The sequence below is a fragment of the Marasmius oreades genome, chromosome 10, assembly GCF_018924745.1.
Source record: "Marasmius oreades isolate 03SP1 chromosome 10, whole genome shotgun sequence".
Taxonomy (NCBI): Eukaryota; Fungi; Basidiomycota; class Agaricomycetes; order Agaricales; family Marasmiaceae; genus Marasmius; species Marasmius oreades.
In genome coordinates this window covers 483,957-499,500 of record NC_057332.1, presented here as the reverse complement: position 1 = coordinate 499,500, position 15,544 = coordinate 483,957, and the positions used below count along the sequence as shown (strand labels likewise).

Sequence of the window (15,544 nt, the reverse complement as noted above, 5' to 3'; positions counted from 1 at the left end):
AAGGTTACAGATTGTGAACGGAGGGTGAAGAAGGACAATGTGGTCCACGCTGTTCAACACGGTGATGGTAAGTCTAATACACTTTCTCACCCTTTGTGTTCTGAACAAGCGCCACCATCATAGCAACATACAACCTCAAGGAAGGGTCTAATTGTCTTTAGGAACCTCGCACTTTTCATATCTCGCCCGAACCCAGTCATCGCGCCTGAGTAGACCTGTAACCGGTCCCTCTGTGACAGGCCAGCTAAGGTTAAGCGGCATTACTACGCCTCGATCCAGGCTGGCCCAGGCGCATTTCTTTCAACCGCCACCTTCCCTCTTCAAAGCTTCATCAATTGCTTCCTTTGCGCTGTCGAATTAATTCTACGCCAAAAGCCATGGAAATCAAGCGAACACAATCCTTTAGACGCGGTGCGTGTTTTCAGAGATTGTTGAATGCTAAGACTCATCTCATTTCTTCTTTTTCTTTTTTTTGGATTTGGTGGATAGGCTGAAGCTATACAACCATCAACATATCGACGACGAAGACGTGTCTAGGACAAATTTTCTCATGTTTGGCTTGTTGAGTTGGCTCTCGCCAGGTACGTGAACTATTTCTAGTGGTGTGCGCGGCTGCTTATAGTTTCAAGACCAGGTTTAAGAGAGCCTTCTAAGGCTCGTTGCATGCACAATTTTTCTCGTGAAGATTACCGATATCTTACGGAAAAACTCGGGTTGTGAAATGGCGAGAAATTTGGAATCGAGAGTGTCATCGTTCGACTCCTTGGGGTAGCGGATGTGGGAGCGACCAAATGTCCAGAACGATCGGTATCAGACCGTCGCGTCACATAGCGACCACCGTTCCCGATACGCTACACTGCAGAAGATCTCAAATCTGGTCTCGGAATGGATCCAAGAACTGAAAACATCTACTTCAGATACATCAGTTCTTCGGAAGAGGGAGAGAAAGCCTCGGTGAGCATTCGAGGATTCTATGCGGCCTCGACTCTAACTAATGCAATATACATATACAAGGGAGGAATCAACGTTCATTGATTGTGTCCCTGCGCACGCCGCAATGTTTCTTTGGTTCGCTGAGCTCTTTGGCCGAGGGCCCGAGTATTGCGGCACTCAGACGCCCTGGATGGAAAGCGAAAGCTGCCCAACGCCTGTGCATGCTTTGACTCGCCTATAACTCGAGGGATCTGTCGTTCCATTGGCCATCCCTGCCGCACTATCTTCTCCGATGGCTTCCTATCGTCACCCAGTCTTGCGGCTTCCAGAATTAGCTCGTTGCATTCTCCAAGAGTGCGATGTTCAAATAACATCGTCCCTAACATCATGGTTTTGGATGCTGAACTCTCGATCATATGGCGCGAATCTTGCAGAGTGGTTTTGCTTTTGGGGAGAATTTATGCACAGGTAAGCTATTCGTCCTTGGTTTCTCGGTGTATTCATCTCAACCGTTCTTTCTAGCCCATTGAACCATCGAAGACAATGCCGCCGACTGGAACCACTCCCGAGAATCCGTCGTCTTCTGCTTACCGATACTATCGTTTTGCCCTTTATTCACAATGTGATATCGACTAGTTCAAGCAATGGGCCTCTTTTCCATGCTGGAAGCTCTCGACCTTCGCAACACTTACTCGCCAACCCACCAACATCACCACATCGTCCTTCAGAGCTCATCTGTCCTAAACGAAGATTATCTGGTAGATTTCGTGGAGCCACGCCTCTTCTCATGCCACGTTTGAAGCTCCTCAAGCTTCGAATTTCGCCTCCAATTTCACCGTGTCTACGCGCGGCTTTCGCCAAGGTTATACATGCACCAAGCGGATCGCTCGAACACCTATTCTTTCCCCCCGCTTCACGGTCTGACGATCTCCAAATGAAATCCGTTACGTTCCATCATCCGAATTTGAAAACGGTGCTTTCCTTCGCTGTGGAGCTCTATAACACGATTATCTATCACATTCATGTTCTCCCCGCGTTACCACTAGCATCTACACCGTTTCGCTTCTCCCTGGCAACTCGACTTGGTCTTGGTTTGCCCTACCTCTCGCATGATGCAATCTTCCGAGCGACCTTCCTTCCCCGCGGAACTTGGTCAGCCGTACGATTCAAGGCCACCCACTGATACGCTATCCGAATGACCTTCATCCATTCGTTGACGAATGCACGTCGTTGCGCGCAGTCGCCCTTCATTGACCTTCTTCATTTGATTATTCAAGAACTACAGCTTTTTCGACGGAGAATTTGATGATGAACACCTACGAAGACCTCGAACCCTATCCGACGGTACACTCAAATATGGCATTTCTCCATTTCCACTCATCTTTTCCTCTATCAACGCCGAGGAGTTTCGATAAATTGATCCTCTGCATGGCCTCCTAGTCGGTTGTCAGTTCCACATCTCAACGTCAACCGGTGGACCCTTTGGCGTTGTACAGTAACGACGAGTTCTATGTGGCCGAGAGAGAGGAAGATTCTTACGTGGAGATCGTTGTGCAATACGTTCCTAGGAATCAGGATGGAGGTTGTGTTGATATTTATCGATCGGTTCTAAGGTTGGAAGAAGTCGGAGTTGGACGGGGAGTGGTCCGAGCTTCCGAGGGTAGCCTATTCCAACGCTGGGGATCTCTATGACGCGCTTTCGTGCGCAAGTTCTACGAGCGGTGCCGATGAGATATGCCAGTCGTCCCTCTACTTAGATATCTTGTTTGAACGGTTCGTCTGGACTCTGTAGGTTGGCTTCCTATGTTTACCCAGAGTTTTCAGTTCGATATCTATTCCGTTCGTTACGTAGCTGTATAAGATTCCGAACCACAAATATGTTCGTGGAGATGATGTCGCGTTGTGTCACATCATGTGGGGGTGACTGTTCCGACCTTTCGCTCTTGCTTCTGACCACATCACATCAAATAGATCACGTCCCCCAAGGATTCCTGGCCTATAAAATGCCAAATATGACAGTATCGACAGCGTACTCTCCTCTCGAACTGCTACCACCACCATCTCTCTACCAAGCTCGCCTCCGCAGAATATCGGACTTGGTATCCAGGTACCAGTGCCAAGTGGTATGTCTCCTCCAGCTTCCTGGCAAACAACCATTCCGCCTGGGTTTTCGAACAAATGTCGACTCTTTTCCCCAAACATGAGTCCCATTCGCCTTTTTACCCGCCCTTAATCCATATCTACAACTTCTATAGTACTTCGAAGTTCGCATCTTGGCTCTTCCGAGTCATTCATTTCTTCTTCTCGGTTCCCACCTAGTTTTGGTGTTTGGTGTTTCCTCCCTGGCTGTCTGTCTAGTCTATCTTTTTTTTCAACTTCTTTCATCGGGGCCTTCGCGTCACGACTCACTGTCATCCCAGAGATCGACACTTGACAGAACTCCACTGGAGATCCCGAGTTCTTCTTTGCTCACTCCCACAGTCCCCGTCCCTCGTCCCCCCGCTCCTCAAATCTCGACTCGTCCTTGACTTGTTTTTCCCCCCTTTCCCCCTCTTCCATTATTTCTCGAAAAGGATTATATTTTTGCAATGAAATACGAAGAGGAAATCAAGATAAGGAGAAGGAGTTTTAGCCCGAGAGGAAGAGGTGACGATGAGGAAGAACTTGAACAAACGTCACGGTGAGATGATTTCTCTTTCTCTTTCCCTTCCTCTGAGGGGGGGGGAGAAATCCACTTCCTGGATTACTGATTCATTTTTAGTGGAAGAAGGGGCAGGGACAACGAAGGCAATAATCTCCATATCAAAGGTCTAAGTCGGCGTATCGATGATCGTGGTCTTTTGGAAACGTTCTCGAAAGCCGGGAGGGTAAGTACAGTTACCCATTCAACCTACTCTACGATTCATCCGAATTTTCGATTGTAAAAAGGTTCAAAAAGCCCAAGTTGTCTATGATCCTCATACCCGCGAATCGAGAGGCTTTGGGTTCGTGACTATGGAGTCGCCTGAAGAGGCTATTGCGGCTATGACCTTTTTCAACGCTACAGAGGTGATGGGGAAGGTGATTACAGTTGAGAGAGTGAGTTCCCTTTTTCCTTTCCCTTTCGTCTCGTTTCTTCAACCCAAGGATTGGATAATTTTCGTTTTCGGTTTAGGCAAGAAGAGGACGAGCACGTACACCTACGCCAGGAAAATACTATGGACCACCGAAGAAATTCACGTGTGAGAAAGTTTTTTTTTTTTTTTTTTTTGGAAATTATAAAATTGACTTGCGCTTAATCGATATCTGATTCCCCGCGATTTCTGCAACTAGATGAACGTCAGTACGACCCTGTCCCATACGATAGTCGTTACGCGAGGGAGAAGAGAGGTCGTGGAAGGTACAGGGATTGGAGGGATGACGATGATTTCGACAGGAGAAGGAGTTATCGGAGGAGAGACTCGGAGGATTGGAATCGTAGGCGTTGAAGATTTGAATTGTGCCTCGGGTTCCGAGTCGTGCCTAATGCGACTACGAAGCCTGTTGGTAGTACATGCTGTACTGCATCTTTCGACTGAAAATTAAGATCATTGTGAGCAGATTTACAGACGGAGTAAAAACAAAAACGAACGACAAAAATTCCGACATCAGCATCTTGAAAGTGGTCAACGTGGGAATCGAACCCAACTCCTTCGCTTTAAATGCATGGATACTCTTCGATATTATCACGACGCTCTAACCAACTGAGCTAGTTAACCAATGAAAAATAGAAGGAGATACTAATGATATATCCGAGGCCCATCTGCAGTCGTGAAACTTACACTTTCACTACTAATCCGAGTCAGCCTGGCTATACAAGAACTGGTAAGAGTTCACACGTGGGCTTGTCGGTGGGGACGACATGAAACTTCTGCTCGAGATGAGGATGAGGAGTTGTTTGAGCAGGAACTTATCAGCCCCGGCCGATGGAAGTTCAGAGGCGTATAGTCAGCCTCTCAATCTCAATCGTCGGAATAAGATGATTGGATAGATACCACGACCCAAGCTGGACATTCCAGCAAGGAGGAATGAGTATTTGAAATTGAAAAAATAAAAATAAAAACGAATAATAAAAATCATAGTAAATTTACACCAGGGGATCCGAGTGATCAATTTGGGAATTGAACCCAACACCTTCGCGTTAATCTCCAAACACACCGTAAACATTATTGCGACGCTCTAACCAACTGAGCTACTTGACCATGTTAAATGTAAATAAGGGTTATATATCTGAGTCTGCTGTCGTGAAACTTAGACAACGCCAGATATGCCGAATTGGGGACCTCGTGCCCACTCGGAACCCAACATCTATCAGTCCTTGGGGATGCTAATAGTCTGAGTCCGACCATCGTCGGTGGGCCATAGCGAGTAGTATCTGTACTGTCATTGACCCCGAAGTCGGCAATCTAAGGAGAAATATTTATATAATTAAGAAAATACATACCAGAACCTGTAAATAAAGTGCAGTTGCATAGAATACCTTTTGAGGTATATGCCTGCCAATTTTCGTGTGGGTAGGGTGTAATGCTGTTGAGATATGAATTTTTTAATGAGGGGGTGTCGAAAACGTGGCCCCACGGCGAAGTCGGAAATCGCGGGCCGGCAACGTGATTACATGTGACACAATCATACACATTGATGAATCGTCCAAGAATCGTCAATATCTCGTATATAAGAGTTTTGTTTGAGCACCTGGGACCTATAAATTCATTTTAAATGCTCTTGTTGCAAGATGCATTGATAGAGGCTGTCCTTGTGGGAGGATGACCTTAATTTGGTAGTTTTTCCTCATTTAGGTACAGTCAGAGTGCACTGGTGGCACCAAAATCTATTACAATTCATTGTTGGGTCCTAAGGGGAGCAAATGAAGATCATCTGACATCTGACAGGAATGTTTCCTCCCCTCTAGAAACAATTTTTGGGTGTAAAACACAAAAATCTGGGATATTTGCAGGTATGGGCTGTGTAGACTCAAAAAAATCATAAAAATCCAAGGATAATAGATTCTGGTAGCCTGATAGGTATATATAACTGTGCTGGGAGCCCTGCCCATGGCATGTCCAGCTGAACTTGAAGTAGTCGCTGCAATCTAGAGTCAGAATGATAGAAAAAAAACTGAGTGTATTATATAAACCTGACTCCAGAGACTTGTAAGATAGTTATGGGTGTAGTCCTGGGTGTCTGTGAGATGGAGAAGTATGTTGCAGTCATAACATACCAAGAACGGCGAGAGGTTGATGAGTACTTGTGCTGCAGTGGCCGATCTCCTGATTAGGAAATATTCTCACGCTTCGATTTTTGGTCGGAAAACTGACCCCTCATTATGCTACTGCCACAACTCAGTGAGGAACCCATCCCCCGTTATGAAAATTGTCAGGCATGCATATAAGACCCTGCTCCTTCTTTTTTGATAGTATATTTGCTCAAAAATCTAGTCTAACACTCACTATATCACACTCTTCCGACTTCCCCATTTTTCCGACTTCAGGGTCAATGACAGTAGGTAGTATTATCTCCCACTGGCCCCCCGATCACGACTTTCTTCCAACGTTTAACCTTCGTAGTAAGTATGCCATCTTCTCGGTACGAGTTGTTTAGTCCTATAACCGGACTGGAGTCACTCTTCATGTCAGTACACTCAGGCTGTACTCGTAGTTCAAATACCCTTCTACTCCTAGGTTGGAGGCCGAAAGGAAAAACCACGTAATACATATACATCTTCGTCAAATATGTTGAACGCCGGATGATATCCGATTCTTTTCCATAAAAGCCAGGCAAGCATCACACTTGTTTGAGTCCAAACAATCAGAAGTTGAACTAAAATAAGAGCTATTCGACGCATCCTCAATATTGGCCAACGTGGGAATCGAACCCAACAACCTTCGCATTAATATTTGATGCCCAGTCTACTATATTAGTACGACGCTCTAACCATCTGAGCTAGTTAGCCAGTGAAAATTGAAAACATGGCACTGATAAAGGGTACCACAGCATGGACTTTTCCACCAAAGAACAAAGATCATCCAACCCAATAATACATGTACATTTTCGTCAAATATGTTGAACACCAGATGATATCGATTCTTTTTCATAAACGCCAGACAAGGTTTCCCTAAGCATCTGAATTCAAGTCGTTCGAGTCCAAACAAATAAGAAGTTGAATCAAAATTAAAAAGTCCAAGAGTTCTTCATCCATTGGCCACACGGGAATCAAACCCAACACCTTCGCGCATGACATTCAACTACATCGAGAAGAAGACACACATTAACACGACGCTCTAACCAACTGAACTAGTCAGCCAATAGAAATTGTAAAGACGGCACTCATGATTCAAAGTTACCACAGCAACGTGCTAGGCGGACCAAGGAAAAAATGAAAAAATTTCAAAGTAGCAATGCCCTGTAATGGCCAACGTGGGGATCGAACCCAAGACCTTCGCGTTAATATCCCACACCCTGGGCCGTATCGGTGTCGGTGTCCATATTAGCACGACGCTCTAACCAACTGAGCTAGTCGGCCGGTGTAGGTTCAAAAAATGCACGAGACTTATAAATCGAATGTCTCGACTCTCTACACAACGCACCTCTGTCCGGGTCCGTGTCCGGGTCAATCAAATTCAAGTTGAGGGAGGAGCCTAAGATTCTCGTGGCCGGTCGGCAGTGCCCTTGTCTAGCCTGAGGGTAGGCCGAGGGCTTCTACAGCCTGCTACTAGGTATTAGTATTCCGATCCCTCCCCAAACAAAAAAGTAGTTATGGCACGGAACCGTGACCTGGCTGTGGACACTGGCACTGGATAGAACCCTGGCGGCCCAGGCCTCGAGCTTCTGTCGTTCGTACTAAGGCTACCACGTTTGACACGTTACAAACGAAACTTGGACAAACATAGATATGTAATAAAAACAAAGTCAGTCCGTCGTACCGATGTCCCTCACCTTAGGCTAGTTCAAGGTTGAACTCGAAACTTCAAGAACGCCACTTGGGACTCGGTCCGTACGATCACGACACGAGTCACTTCAGTACTTACCGTAAGAGCTCGTGCACCAGCCTCAGGTGGCCAGGGGCCTTCAACCTCTGCCACTCGTAACTCCATGACTCGGTACGGTACATATCCGGGACAAACGAGACTAAGTAGGAAGTAGTAAGCCCCGGACATTGGACAGGACGAAAGAGGACGAAAGATAGAAGATTAAAGATAAAAGATCATCGACATCCATCATTCGGAACCAGTTGAAAGGGCCGCCGGACAGCTTTCAAATAAGATCCATGCCATTGAACATTCTAGAGTTCGTAAAAAACGACAATGACTATTACCCTCGCAACAAATGAAACCAAGAGAAACATACATATGTAATAAAACGAACTTAAAAACCAAAAGCCAGTACATACGGCCACCGTGACGGAACTAGGCGGATATTTCAGGTCCCTCACCTTCTAGATACGAGATAGTACTCGGTGGCGCAACGACTGACTCACAGTCCCCGCGGAAGGGGCAATACATACTACATAACATATTAATGTCCAGCCTAAGCGTTCACCATAAGTTACATAAATAAAAATAATCCATTGTTCAAAGTTAGTATCTATCCATTTCTAGCGTTCTGGACTCATCACGGGAAGCCGGATCCTACTAGAGAGCTGACTCCTCCTACACACAAGCTTTTGGACTCGTGGTCCGGTGGAAGCTCAGGCTTTACGTTGGTTGGGCACTGGACCCAGGGTTCAAACGTTCAATAATGGAGCCTTTCCGCGAACGTTCATGCTAAGCTTCTTCCACGCTTCCACGCTTCATGGTCCAGGCCCCGGAAACGAAAACGAAAACGAAAACCCGAGTTACGCTAGAAGCTTACTAAAAATTATTATTCGCATATGGCAGGTACATGATATGGTGAAAAACAGACAATCGACGCATAATGAGCGATTTTTAGTACCCTTGTAAGTGGAAGAGGTAATTCATTTTCGAGTGTGTCCATGTGGATCGAGGGACAAATACAATGAAAAAGCACTTACGCTGTACGAGCTCGAACAGGTAAGGTCTTGACTTGTTCATTTTGCATAACCATCGTCGACTCATATGATCCTATGGGTTGAATGACGTTTTAAAAAAGTGAACTAAAGCATAGTGTATTAGTTTCATAACGATCGAATACATTTTTAAAGAACCAGGTGGGTCGAGACGGTTTTATACTTTGAACGCCAGTGAAATGAAAGCGAGTTTGAGCAATGTATGTTGTGTTGAGAACAAGCCCAGCACCAGCGGAAGGTCAAGAAGTGGGACCAGAGTGGATACAATGGACCGGCGATATCTCAAGCGGTGAAGCTAAGTCACGTATGTTTGTATTGTCATATGGTCTGCAGATCGAGCTAGGAACCGTCCTCGCGTCTTTCAAAATTAAAAAAAAGCGTCGCATGGCTACGATCGATCCCAAGCCACCGAACATATCATCATCATCATCATAGCCAGGTGCGGGTCAGAAGTGGGTCTGTACGTGTGCCTCTTCCACCGCCGACACACTACACACTTCTAGCTCGAAACTGACAGCGTCTCCAGTGACAGTACCCGCGGGATCACCGTCCCTCGAGGCTCGCGACTCCCCCCTTCTTCTTCTTCTGTTCTTCGTTTTGTGTCGACATGCAAACTATGTATATCACCGCCGACTCGGACCTTTCTTTCTGAACCAATAAGTTAAAGTTATGTACCTGCCAAATACCCTGACCTGTTACTTACATACTCCCAATGTCAACTCCCCTCATCATTCCTTCAATCGAATACGTACGGTCCTACGGAGATATCGTGCTCCACTCCCGCTGCTGGATCAGTCCACATACCCGTCTCTAGTGGGACGGGACGAATATAGAATATATATGATTGTTATCACATCCATTGGCAAGTCAGACACACAATATTGAAAGGAACACGCCACTGCCGGCGAGCTCCAACTTTCATCCGCAGTTTCTGCGCCACAACGAAAGAAGAGTTTCCAAGAAGATAGGCCCGGGGGGGGGGGGGGGTACTTGCAACCTGGCCTATTTTTTTTTACGGAGGCGGAGGGCGGAAGGGTGGAGTCACTGTCACTCACCCACACCCCCTTTACAAAAGTCCTCGGGAATACGAAGCGAGCAAACTTACTGATCGATCAAGAAGTTTATTCTGTTTGAAAAGGGAGAGGAAGCACGAAAAAAAGGGGGGGAGAGGGAGAGGTTCCTTACGCTTCGGACGTTGGATATATTAGGAAGTTCGAAACTCGAGGCAAATTAGATTACTTGGTGGCGATCACGGGGCAACGGTGTGGCGCGCTGCAGCTGTCTAAACAGGCTCCATCGACGAGGGTGCGTGCGTGAGGGGGGTCCTTGCGTAAATGCGAAGTGAGGCGTTCCGCTTGTTTGAATAAATTTATTTATTTATTATAATAAAGAAATCCCTGTTATCATGATATCCTACGATTCTAGACTTGGTGCGGCGTTGAACGTTGAACACCGGAATATTTTGGATTTCAGTAATTCTAATTTCTACGTGATCGTTCCTAAATTAGATTCTCTGCCAGTGAGGGACTCGGGCAGGAATTCCGAATTCCCCTTCTTCTCCCATTGCCTCGTTCCCGGTTGCGTACCAGTGGTAGGGGAATCCTCAACGCCTCAGGCTTGACATACCAGGAAGCCGCCTAGGCTGAGGAAAAGAAAGCTACGTACTAAAAAAAGTGCGGATATCAATCAAACACAACCGGAGTTTCGGAAAACTGACATGTGAGTCAATTTCAAACGTTGGGAGGGGGGGGGGAAACCCAGTTAAGGAATATGAAGCTTTGTGTCTAGGCGCGCAGAGTCTTCTTTAATTTGGGGTCTGGATGCCACGGACCGGATATCCGTGCGTGTGGCCTTCAGCGAAAAACAACGGGTTTTTGAATCCGACATGTACTTATTCATGTATATCACACTGACTCCTTACAAACTTTCAAGCTCAAGTTTCAGTCTACCCCTTCCTCGAAATGGACGTCACTTCCTTAGGCTCAACCCATGGGCTATGGCAACGCGACGCTAAACTAAAATATGACTCGGACTATTAGTACTCTTAAGCAACTTTGTCTTGAGTTTAAGTACTCGAGTCTTGACATTGACCATGGCAACGCGGTACGTTTAAAGCCTCGTTGACCACAAGAGAAACAGAGCTTGGACTTTGTTTTACCAGTTTAAAAAAGAGCTTCGCCCAGAAAAGAGCTACCAGATCATAATCATAATCATCCTATCAAATCCCGAACCGCAACCATGAACGGAGCGCTCACTGACATTGACGCAAGGAAGTAATTGTACTTGATCAGGGATTTGATTTGATTTTTTGATTTTTTTTGGTAGTGGGGGGGATGATTAGCGCTTTTACGGGTTGCGAATCGGCGCCTGCAGTATATAACTTACATACAATACTTACAATTTGAAGCCCGCCGCTCGCTGGGGTTTATACTGAAGGCTTACTAAAGGCGAGGGGAGGAAGTGTTGTAATAACACAGTACACTGACATACTAGTACTGGTTGGCGTGCGTCCATCCAGGCCTTCAAGTTTCTCCTTCTCTTTTTTCCTCAAAAAAAAATGAAACGTGCCAGCCTGAGTGACTCGGATTTTTTATGCATACAGTAGTAGGTTACCTTAGTTTCACGCGCTGCAGTATGACAAAAAAAAAACCGGCAACAATAACAACAAGATAATGATCCAGCGCTTCCTTTCAGTGTTTGCAGTACGCAAAGGGGATAATGTACAAGCTCATTACTGTAAAAAAAATTAAATTTAAAAAACCAAAGTACCAGTCTGGGGGTGGCTTTGACAACCGGCAAATACCGATGTGTCACTTTCTAATGATTCGGAAACCTCCGAGTGGTCCCCCAGCGCATTTTGGGAAGAGTCAGATCGAAGTCATGATCATAATGAGCGGGTTGACCCGTGGGCTAGGACTCGGACGCGGGGGAAGGGAGTCAAGGCAGTAATAGTAAGTACTACAGTAAATACCAGTACGACTTGTAACATGTAACCGCTCACCGGCCCTCGGGAAACTTGTTAACCGAGAATCGAATTTCGACAACCGTATTGTCAGTGGTATACGTATATCTCCGAGTGAAAGCGACCGTCAAGCTCCCCAAAAACACCCACTACTCAAGCTCACTGGTACCGGCACCGAGGGATCGACGTATGTTTCCGATTCGTTGCACATAAGTTTGACTCCGAGGAGTCAGAACTCAGTTTGTGTTATTATTTATTATTATACCACCAATCCTCGTCACGGTTGGAGGGGGCGATTCCCGGAGCCGGGGCCGTGGCGCGTGGCGACTGCCACCCTGGTTTAAGCTTAAGCTTAAGCTTTACCCCGTAGAACTACTTATGTGTATTTCAACCCCTACGAAAATAAAAAAAACCAGAGCACAATTCAGGAAGACGACGACGACGAACTCGTGAATGAACATATGGAGGCGCGCCGCGCGCGTGTCGGACTCGGGGGAGGAACTTATCACCGTACCATGCCAAATGCCAATTTGAACTTGCAACGTAGCCGTAACATGTCAGTGGAACGATGGCGCCCGGGGAGTAAGGAACTCTATTCTAGGCAGTTGCATAAAGATGAAGGTCTGGTTTGCTATTTTTCGGTTGTGAAAAGGGATTAGGGCAGCTGGACGATGATCGTAGGTTGCCAATGCAGTCCTAATGGTTCGTGCCCGAAGCTTGGAGCGTGAGGAAAAGAAAGTTACAGCAAGCCTTATCTTCACTTCCCTGTCGTATTGATCATCTCAATTCTCGCTGTCTTCAAAAAAAACATTGGTGACGGTATTGTGTGACCCACTGCCAACTAGCACCTGCAAGAAACAGAAACATATTCCCGAATTCGCGTCCAGGGCCCGGTTACCGGTAAAGTAAGTACCGGTCCCCACGAAACCCATCTATGTAATATTTTTGTTTCTTGACAAAAAATCGGTGGACAACGACTCCCCGTAGAATTTATGTAAAAACAATCATATGTTATCCCAACTTCTCGAGTCGTAACTACTAACAAATGCCAATATCGTAGGCGTACCGTGGAACGGTCGAGTCAATTTATCTCATGTTTTACGAGCGCCCCATGCCGCAGTCGTAAGTAGTCATGGTTGCAGTTTTGATTTGCAGTGAAAGTCGCTGGGCCGACAAGTCAAGGTTGGATCGACACAATCTTGACTCTTGAGCCTGGGCGTTGTATCATTTGTGTACAGTGTATATGATGGATTTAATTTTCGCTGTCCTTTTTTTTTTTTTTCAAGTACGGAACCGGTGGCGACGCCCAATGCTTTGACACAACGTAAGTACTGTAACTGTATTCCATATTCGCCCCCCCACTCGGACTCACACCCACCCGCATTATGTATATATATGAGCGTCGGCGGAGTGAGAAAAATGGCAATCATGGGCATTCTGGGAGCTGCCGCACGCCGCACGTTGAAGTGTTGAACGTTGAAACCGTGAAACTGGAGCGGTGCGCCGGGGACTAGGAAATGGAAGTTGGTGTTGGTGTGAGAAAGGGCTTGAAGTGCTAGAAGTACCCAAGGATCGACTCACACTGACATCTTTGAAGTTTGACGTCTATTGTTGTATGATGAACTTGAATTATCGGATATCTGGTACCATAAGTAAGTAAAGATAAGTAAAGCGAGTCGCTGCCAGAGTGTTATAAATACAGCCCTTACGGTGAATGAGTTTGGAATGAATAGGTGCAGGTGGCGCGGCGCGCTTACTTACAAGTAGCTTTGACAATCCCGGGCCCATCACGCCAAAAAACACGTGTTTCTGAAATTTGATTTCCACGAACTTACATCGTGCGTAGAGTAGAAAAAACAAACACAACAAATGTCCCGTAGTCATCGCAAATTTGTGAAAAGAGAAAACATAAGCATACTGTTACTGTATTCATCGAATTCTCGGAATGACATACGCGTGTGACCCAGGACCCCCCCAACCATGAGTCGTGACTTGAATAACCAAATCCAAATGATGAACTTTCATATGGCGGTGAGCCCGAGTCGTCGCACATCATATCACTAGATACCGTATGTAATATGTATGTAGCATATAGAACGGACGTCGGAAGGGGGAGGGTAACAAGGTTCGAGTTCGGTATGATCAATGATGCATTCGGATGGGGAGGAGGGAACGTTATGGTTATGGTTATGCTCATGTCGGCAGTGCCACTGAGTGGGCACCCAGTGATTCGGACTTCCATGATCATTTTTGGTCAATCCGTTGTAAACAATGCAGTTCAAGTTACGGGTACTTAAAAGTTTTTTTTTTCTCAACCGGCGGAAAAAGGATTTTTTTGAAATATCGAAACGCGAACGCGATGAACATAGAGTATGAGAAAGGACCCGCGTTTGCCGAGATACTCAACTGGGTAGATATCAGTATCCTGGATATTCAACAAGCAGTGCTTGAAACTCCGGATTTCGGATGATTTTGATGAAAGCGGACCTTGTGTTCTGGGTATATATATACAGTAGGTCCATAACAGCCTGGAGGGAAAGGGGACGGTCACGGTCAGTACGGGCAGCCTGCGGCTTTCCTTTCTCTCGGCGGAAAGAAACGGTGACAAACATAACTACAGTACTTAGTATACGAATAAGCAATGCTCTAGAAAAGAAGCTCCGGCTTCGGATGATTTTAATGAAGGGCAACTCAGTACCATTGTTATTGTTTCCTTCTGCTTATGTTAGATTCAGAATATGAACTTTCTACCCCACTACAACCGAAAAAACGGCGATCTCTTTTCAAAGTTCGCCTGATGTCTGAATATTTGAATCACCGCGCCGCGAGCTTTGGGGGGGTGGCGTATACAGTATGATATATGATATATGATATATGACGGCCCACGCAGACGCATGCACCTGAGTCCTGACATGCACCATGTCTAACTAACTTTCCAAACCCATTGCCACACTCAGGCTGGGCCCACTGGCACTGGCATCCGGCGCGCACACATATCGCACCGCCCCCGCCCCCCCGGGCCCGCGCTACGTGCATGCTTAACAAGGTTACGGAGTACAAAGTGGATGAAGTTCAGTTGGAAAAAAATGAAAGGAAAAGGTACAGTAAAGGGTTGGGGATATCTGGAGTGAGTGTGAATAAAAAATCCGAAATTATTGAATAGGGATATGGCTATGTTATGACTCACTGTCATATCATATCAGCCGCTGGACTCATATCAAGTTTTTTATCAACAAAAGATGAACTTTGATCTTGTTGGATTGGAGTTCTCTAACTTATATATGTATCGCGCAGCATGGGTTCATTTACAAAGGGGTGATAAGATGAAGATGAAAACTCAATGAGGGGATTTCTTCGACATCGCCACAGAACACGGAAAATTACGCCGCTCTGCGATGAATGTTCTTTTCTCGAAAGGGCGTATGCGTATGACATATGTGTTGGAGCTCTCAGAGGTCGATCCCAACTAAGTAGCCGGCAAAATTGAAGTTGATCCATAAAATATGTTGAGATGGCGCAATTTCGACGTTTGACATATGGTATGTTATGCGTGCTGCAAAGTTTATGATAATGACATGGAGAAGAAAAACAAAAACAAAAACAAAAAC

The 15,544-nt window shown here is 45.9% G+C and overlaps 3 protein-coding genes and 5 non-coding genes across 8 annotated transcripts; 3 read left to right on the top strand and 5 right to left on the bottom strand.

Moving 5' to 3' along the window:
• Nucleotides 1-775: 775 nt before the first annotated feature.
• On the top strand, nucleotides 776-1,174 carry E1B28_002197 (uncharacterized protein; the record flags this gene model as incomplete). The annotated part of the gene is made up of 2 exons (XM_043159100.1): nucleotides 776-954; nucleotides 1,015-1,174. 2 exons carry the CDS (start codon nucleotides 776-778, stop codon nucleotides 1,172-1,174), a joined length of 339 nt encoding a protein of 112 aa, XP_043002698.1.
• Nucleotides 1,175-1,225: 51 nt separating this feature from the next.
• Nucleotides 1,226-2,116, top strand: E1B28_002196 (uncharacterized protein; the record flags this gene model as incomplete). The annotated part of the gene is made up of 2 exons (XM_043159099.1): nucleotides 1,226-1,401; nucleotides 1,456-2,116. The coding sequence occupies 2 exons, from the start codon at nucleotides 1,226-1,228 to the stop codon at nucleotides 2,114-2,116; spliced, it is 837 nt and encodes a 278-aa protein (XP_043002697.1).
• A 1,405-nt stretch (nucleotides 2,117-3,521) lies between these two features.
• E1B28_002195 (uncharacterized protein) lies at nucleotides 3,522-4,400 on the top strand (the record flags this gene model as incomplete). Its single annotated transcript, XM_043159098.1, has 5 exons — nucleotides 3,522-3,613; nucleotides 3,695-3,800; nucleotides 3,862-4,011; nucleotides 4,088-4,154; nucleotides 4,246-4,400. 5 exons carry the CDS (start codon nucleotides 3,522-3,524, stop codon nucleotides 4,398-4,400), a joined length of 570 nt encoding a protein of 189 aa, XP_043002696.1.
• Nucleotides 4,401-4,574: 174 nt separating this feature from the next.
• E1B28_002194 lies at nucleotides 4,575-4,670 on the bottom strand. The gene has a single exon. It is a non-coding gene; the product is annotated as a tRNA-Ile (tRNA).
• Nucleotides 4,671-5,057: 387 nt separating this feature from the next.
• On the bottom strand, nucleotides 5,058-5,153 carry E1B28_002193. The gene has a single exon. It is a non-coding gene; the product is annotated as a tRNA-Ile (tRNA).
• A 1,649-nt stretch (nucleotides 5,154-6,802) lies between these two features.
• On the bottom strand, nucleotides 6,803-6,901 carry E1B28_002192. The gene has a single exon. It is a non-coding gene; the product is annotated as a tRNA-Ile (tRNA).
• Nucleotides 6,902-7,147: 246 nt separating this feature from the next.
• On the bottom strand, nucleotides 7,148-7,252 carry E1B28_002191. Its single transcript has one exon. It is a non-coding gene; the product is annotated as a tRNA-Ile (tRNA).
• A 105-nt stretch (nucleotides 7,253-7,357) lies between these two features.
• On the bottom strand, nucleotides 7,358-7,471 carry E1B28_002190. Its single transcript has one exon. It is a non-coding gene; the product is annotated as a tRNA-Ile (tRNA).
• Nucleotides 7,472-15,544: the final 8,073 nt, after the last annotated feature.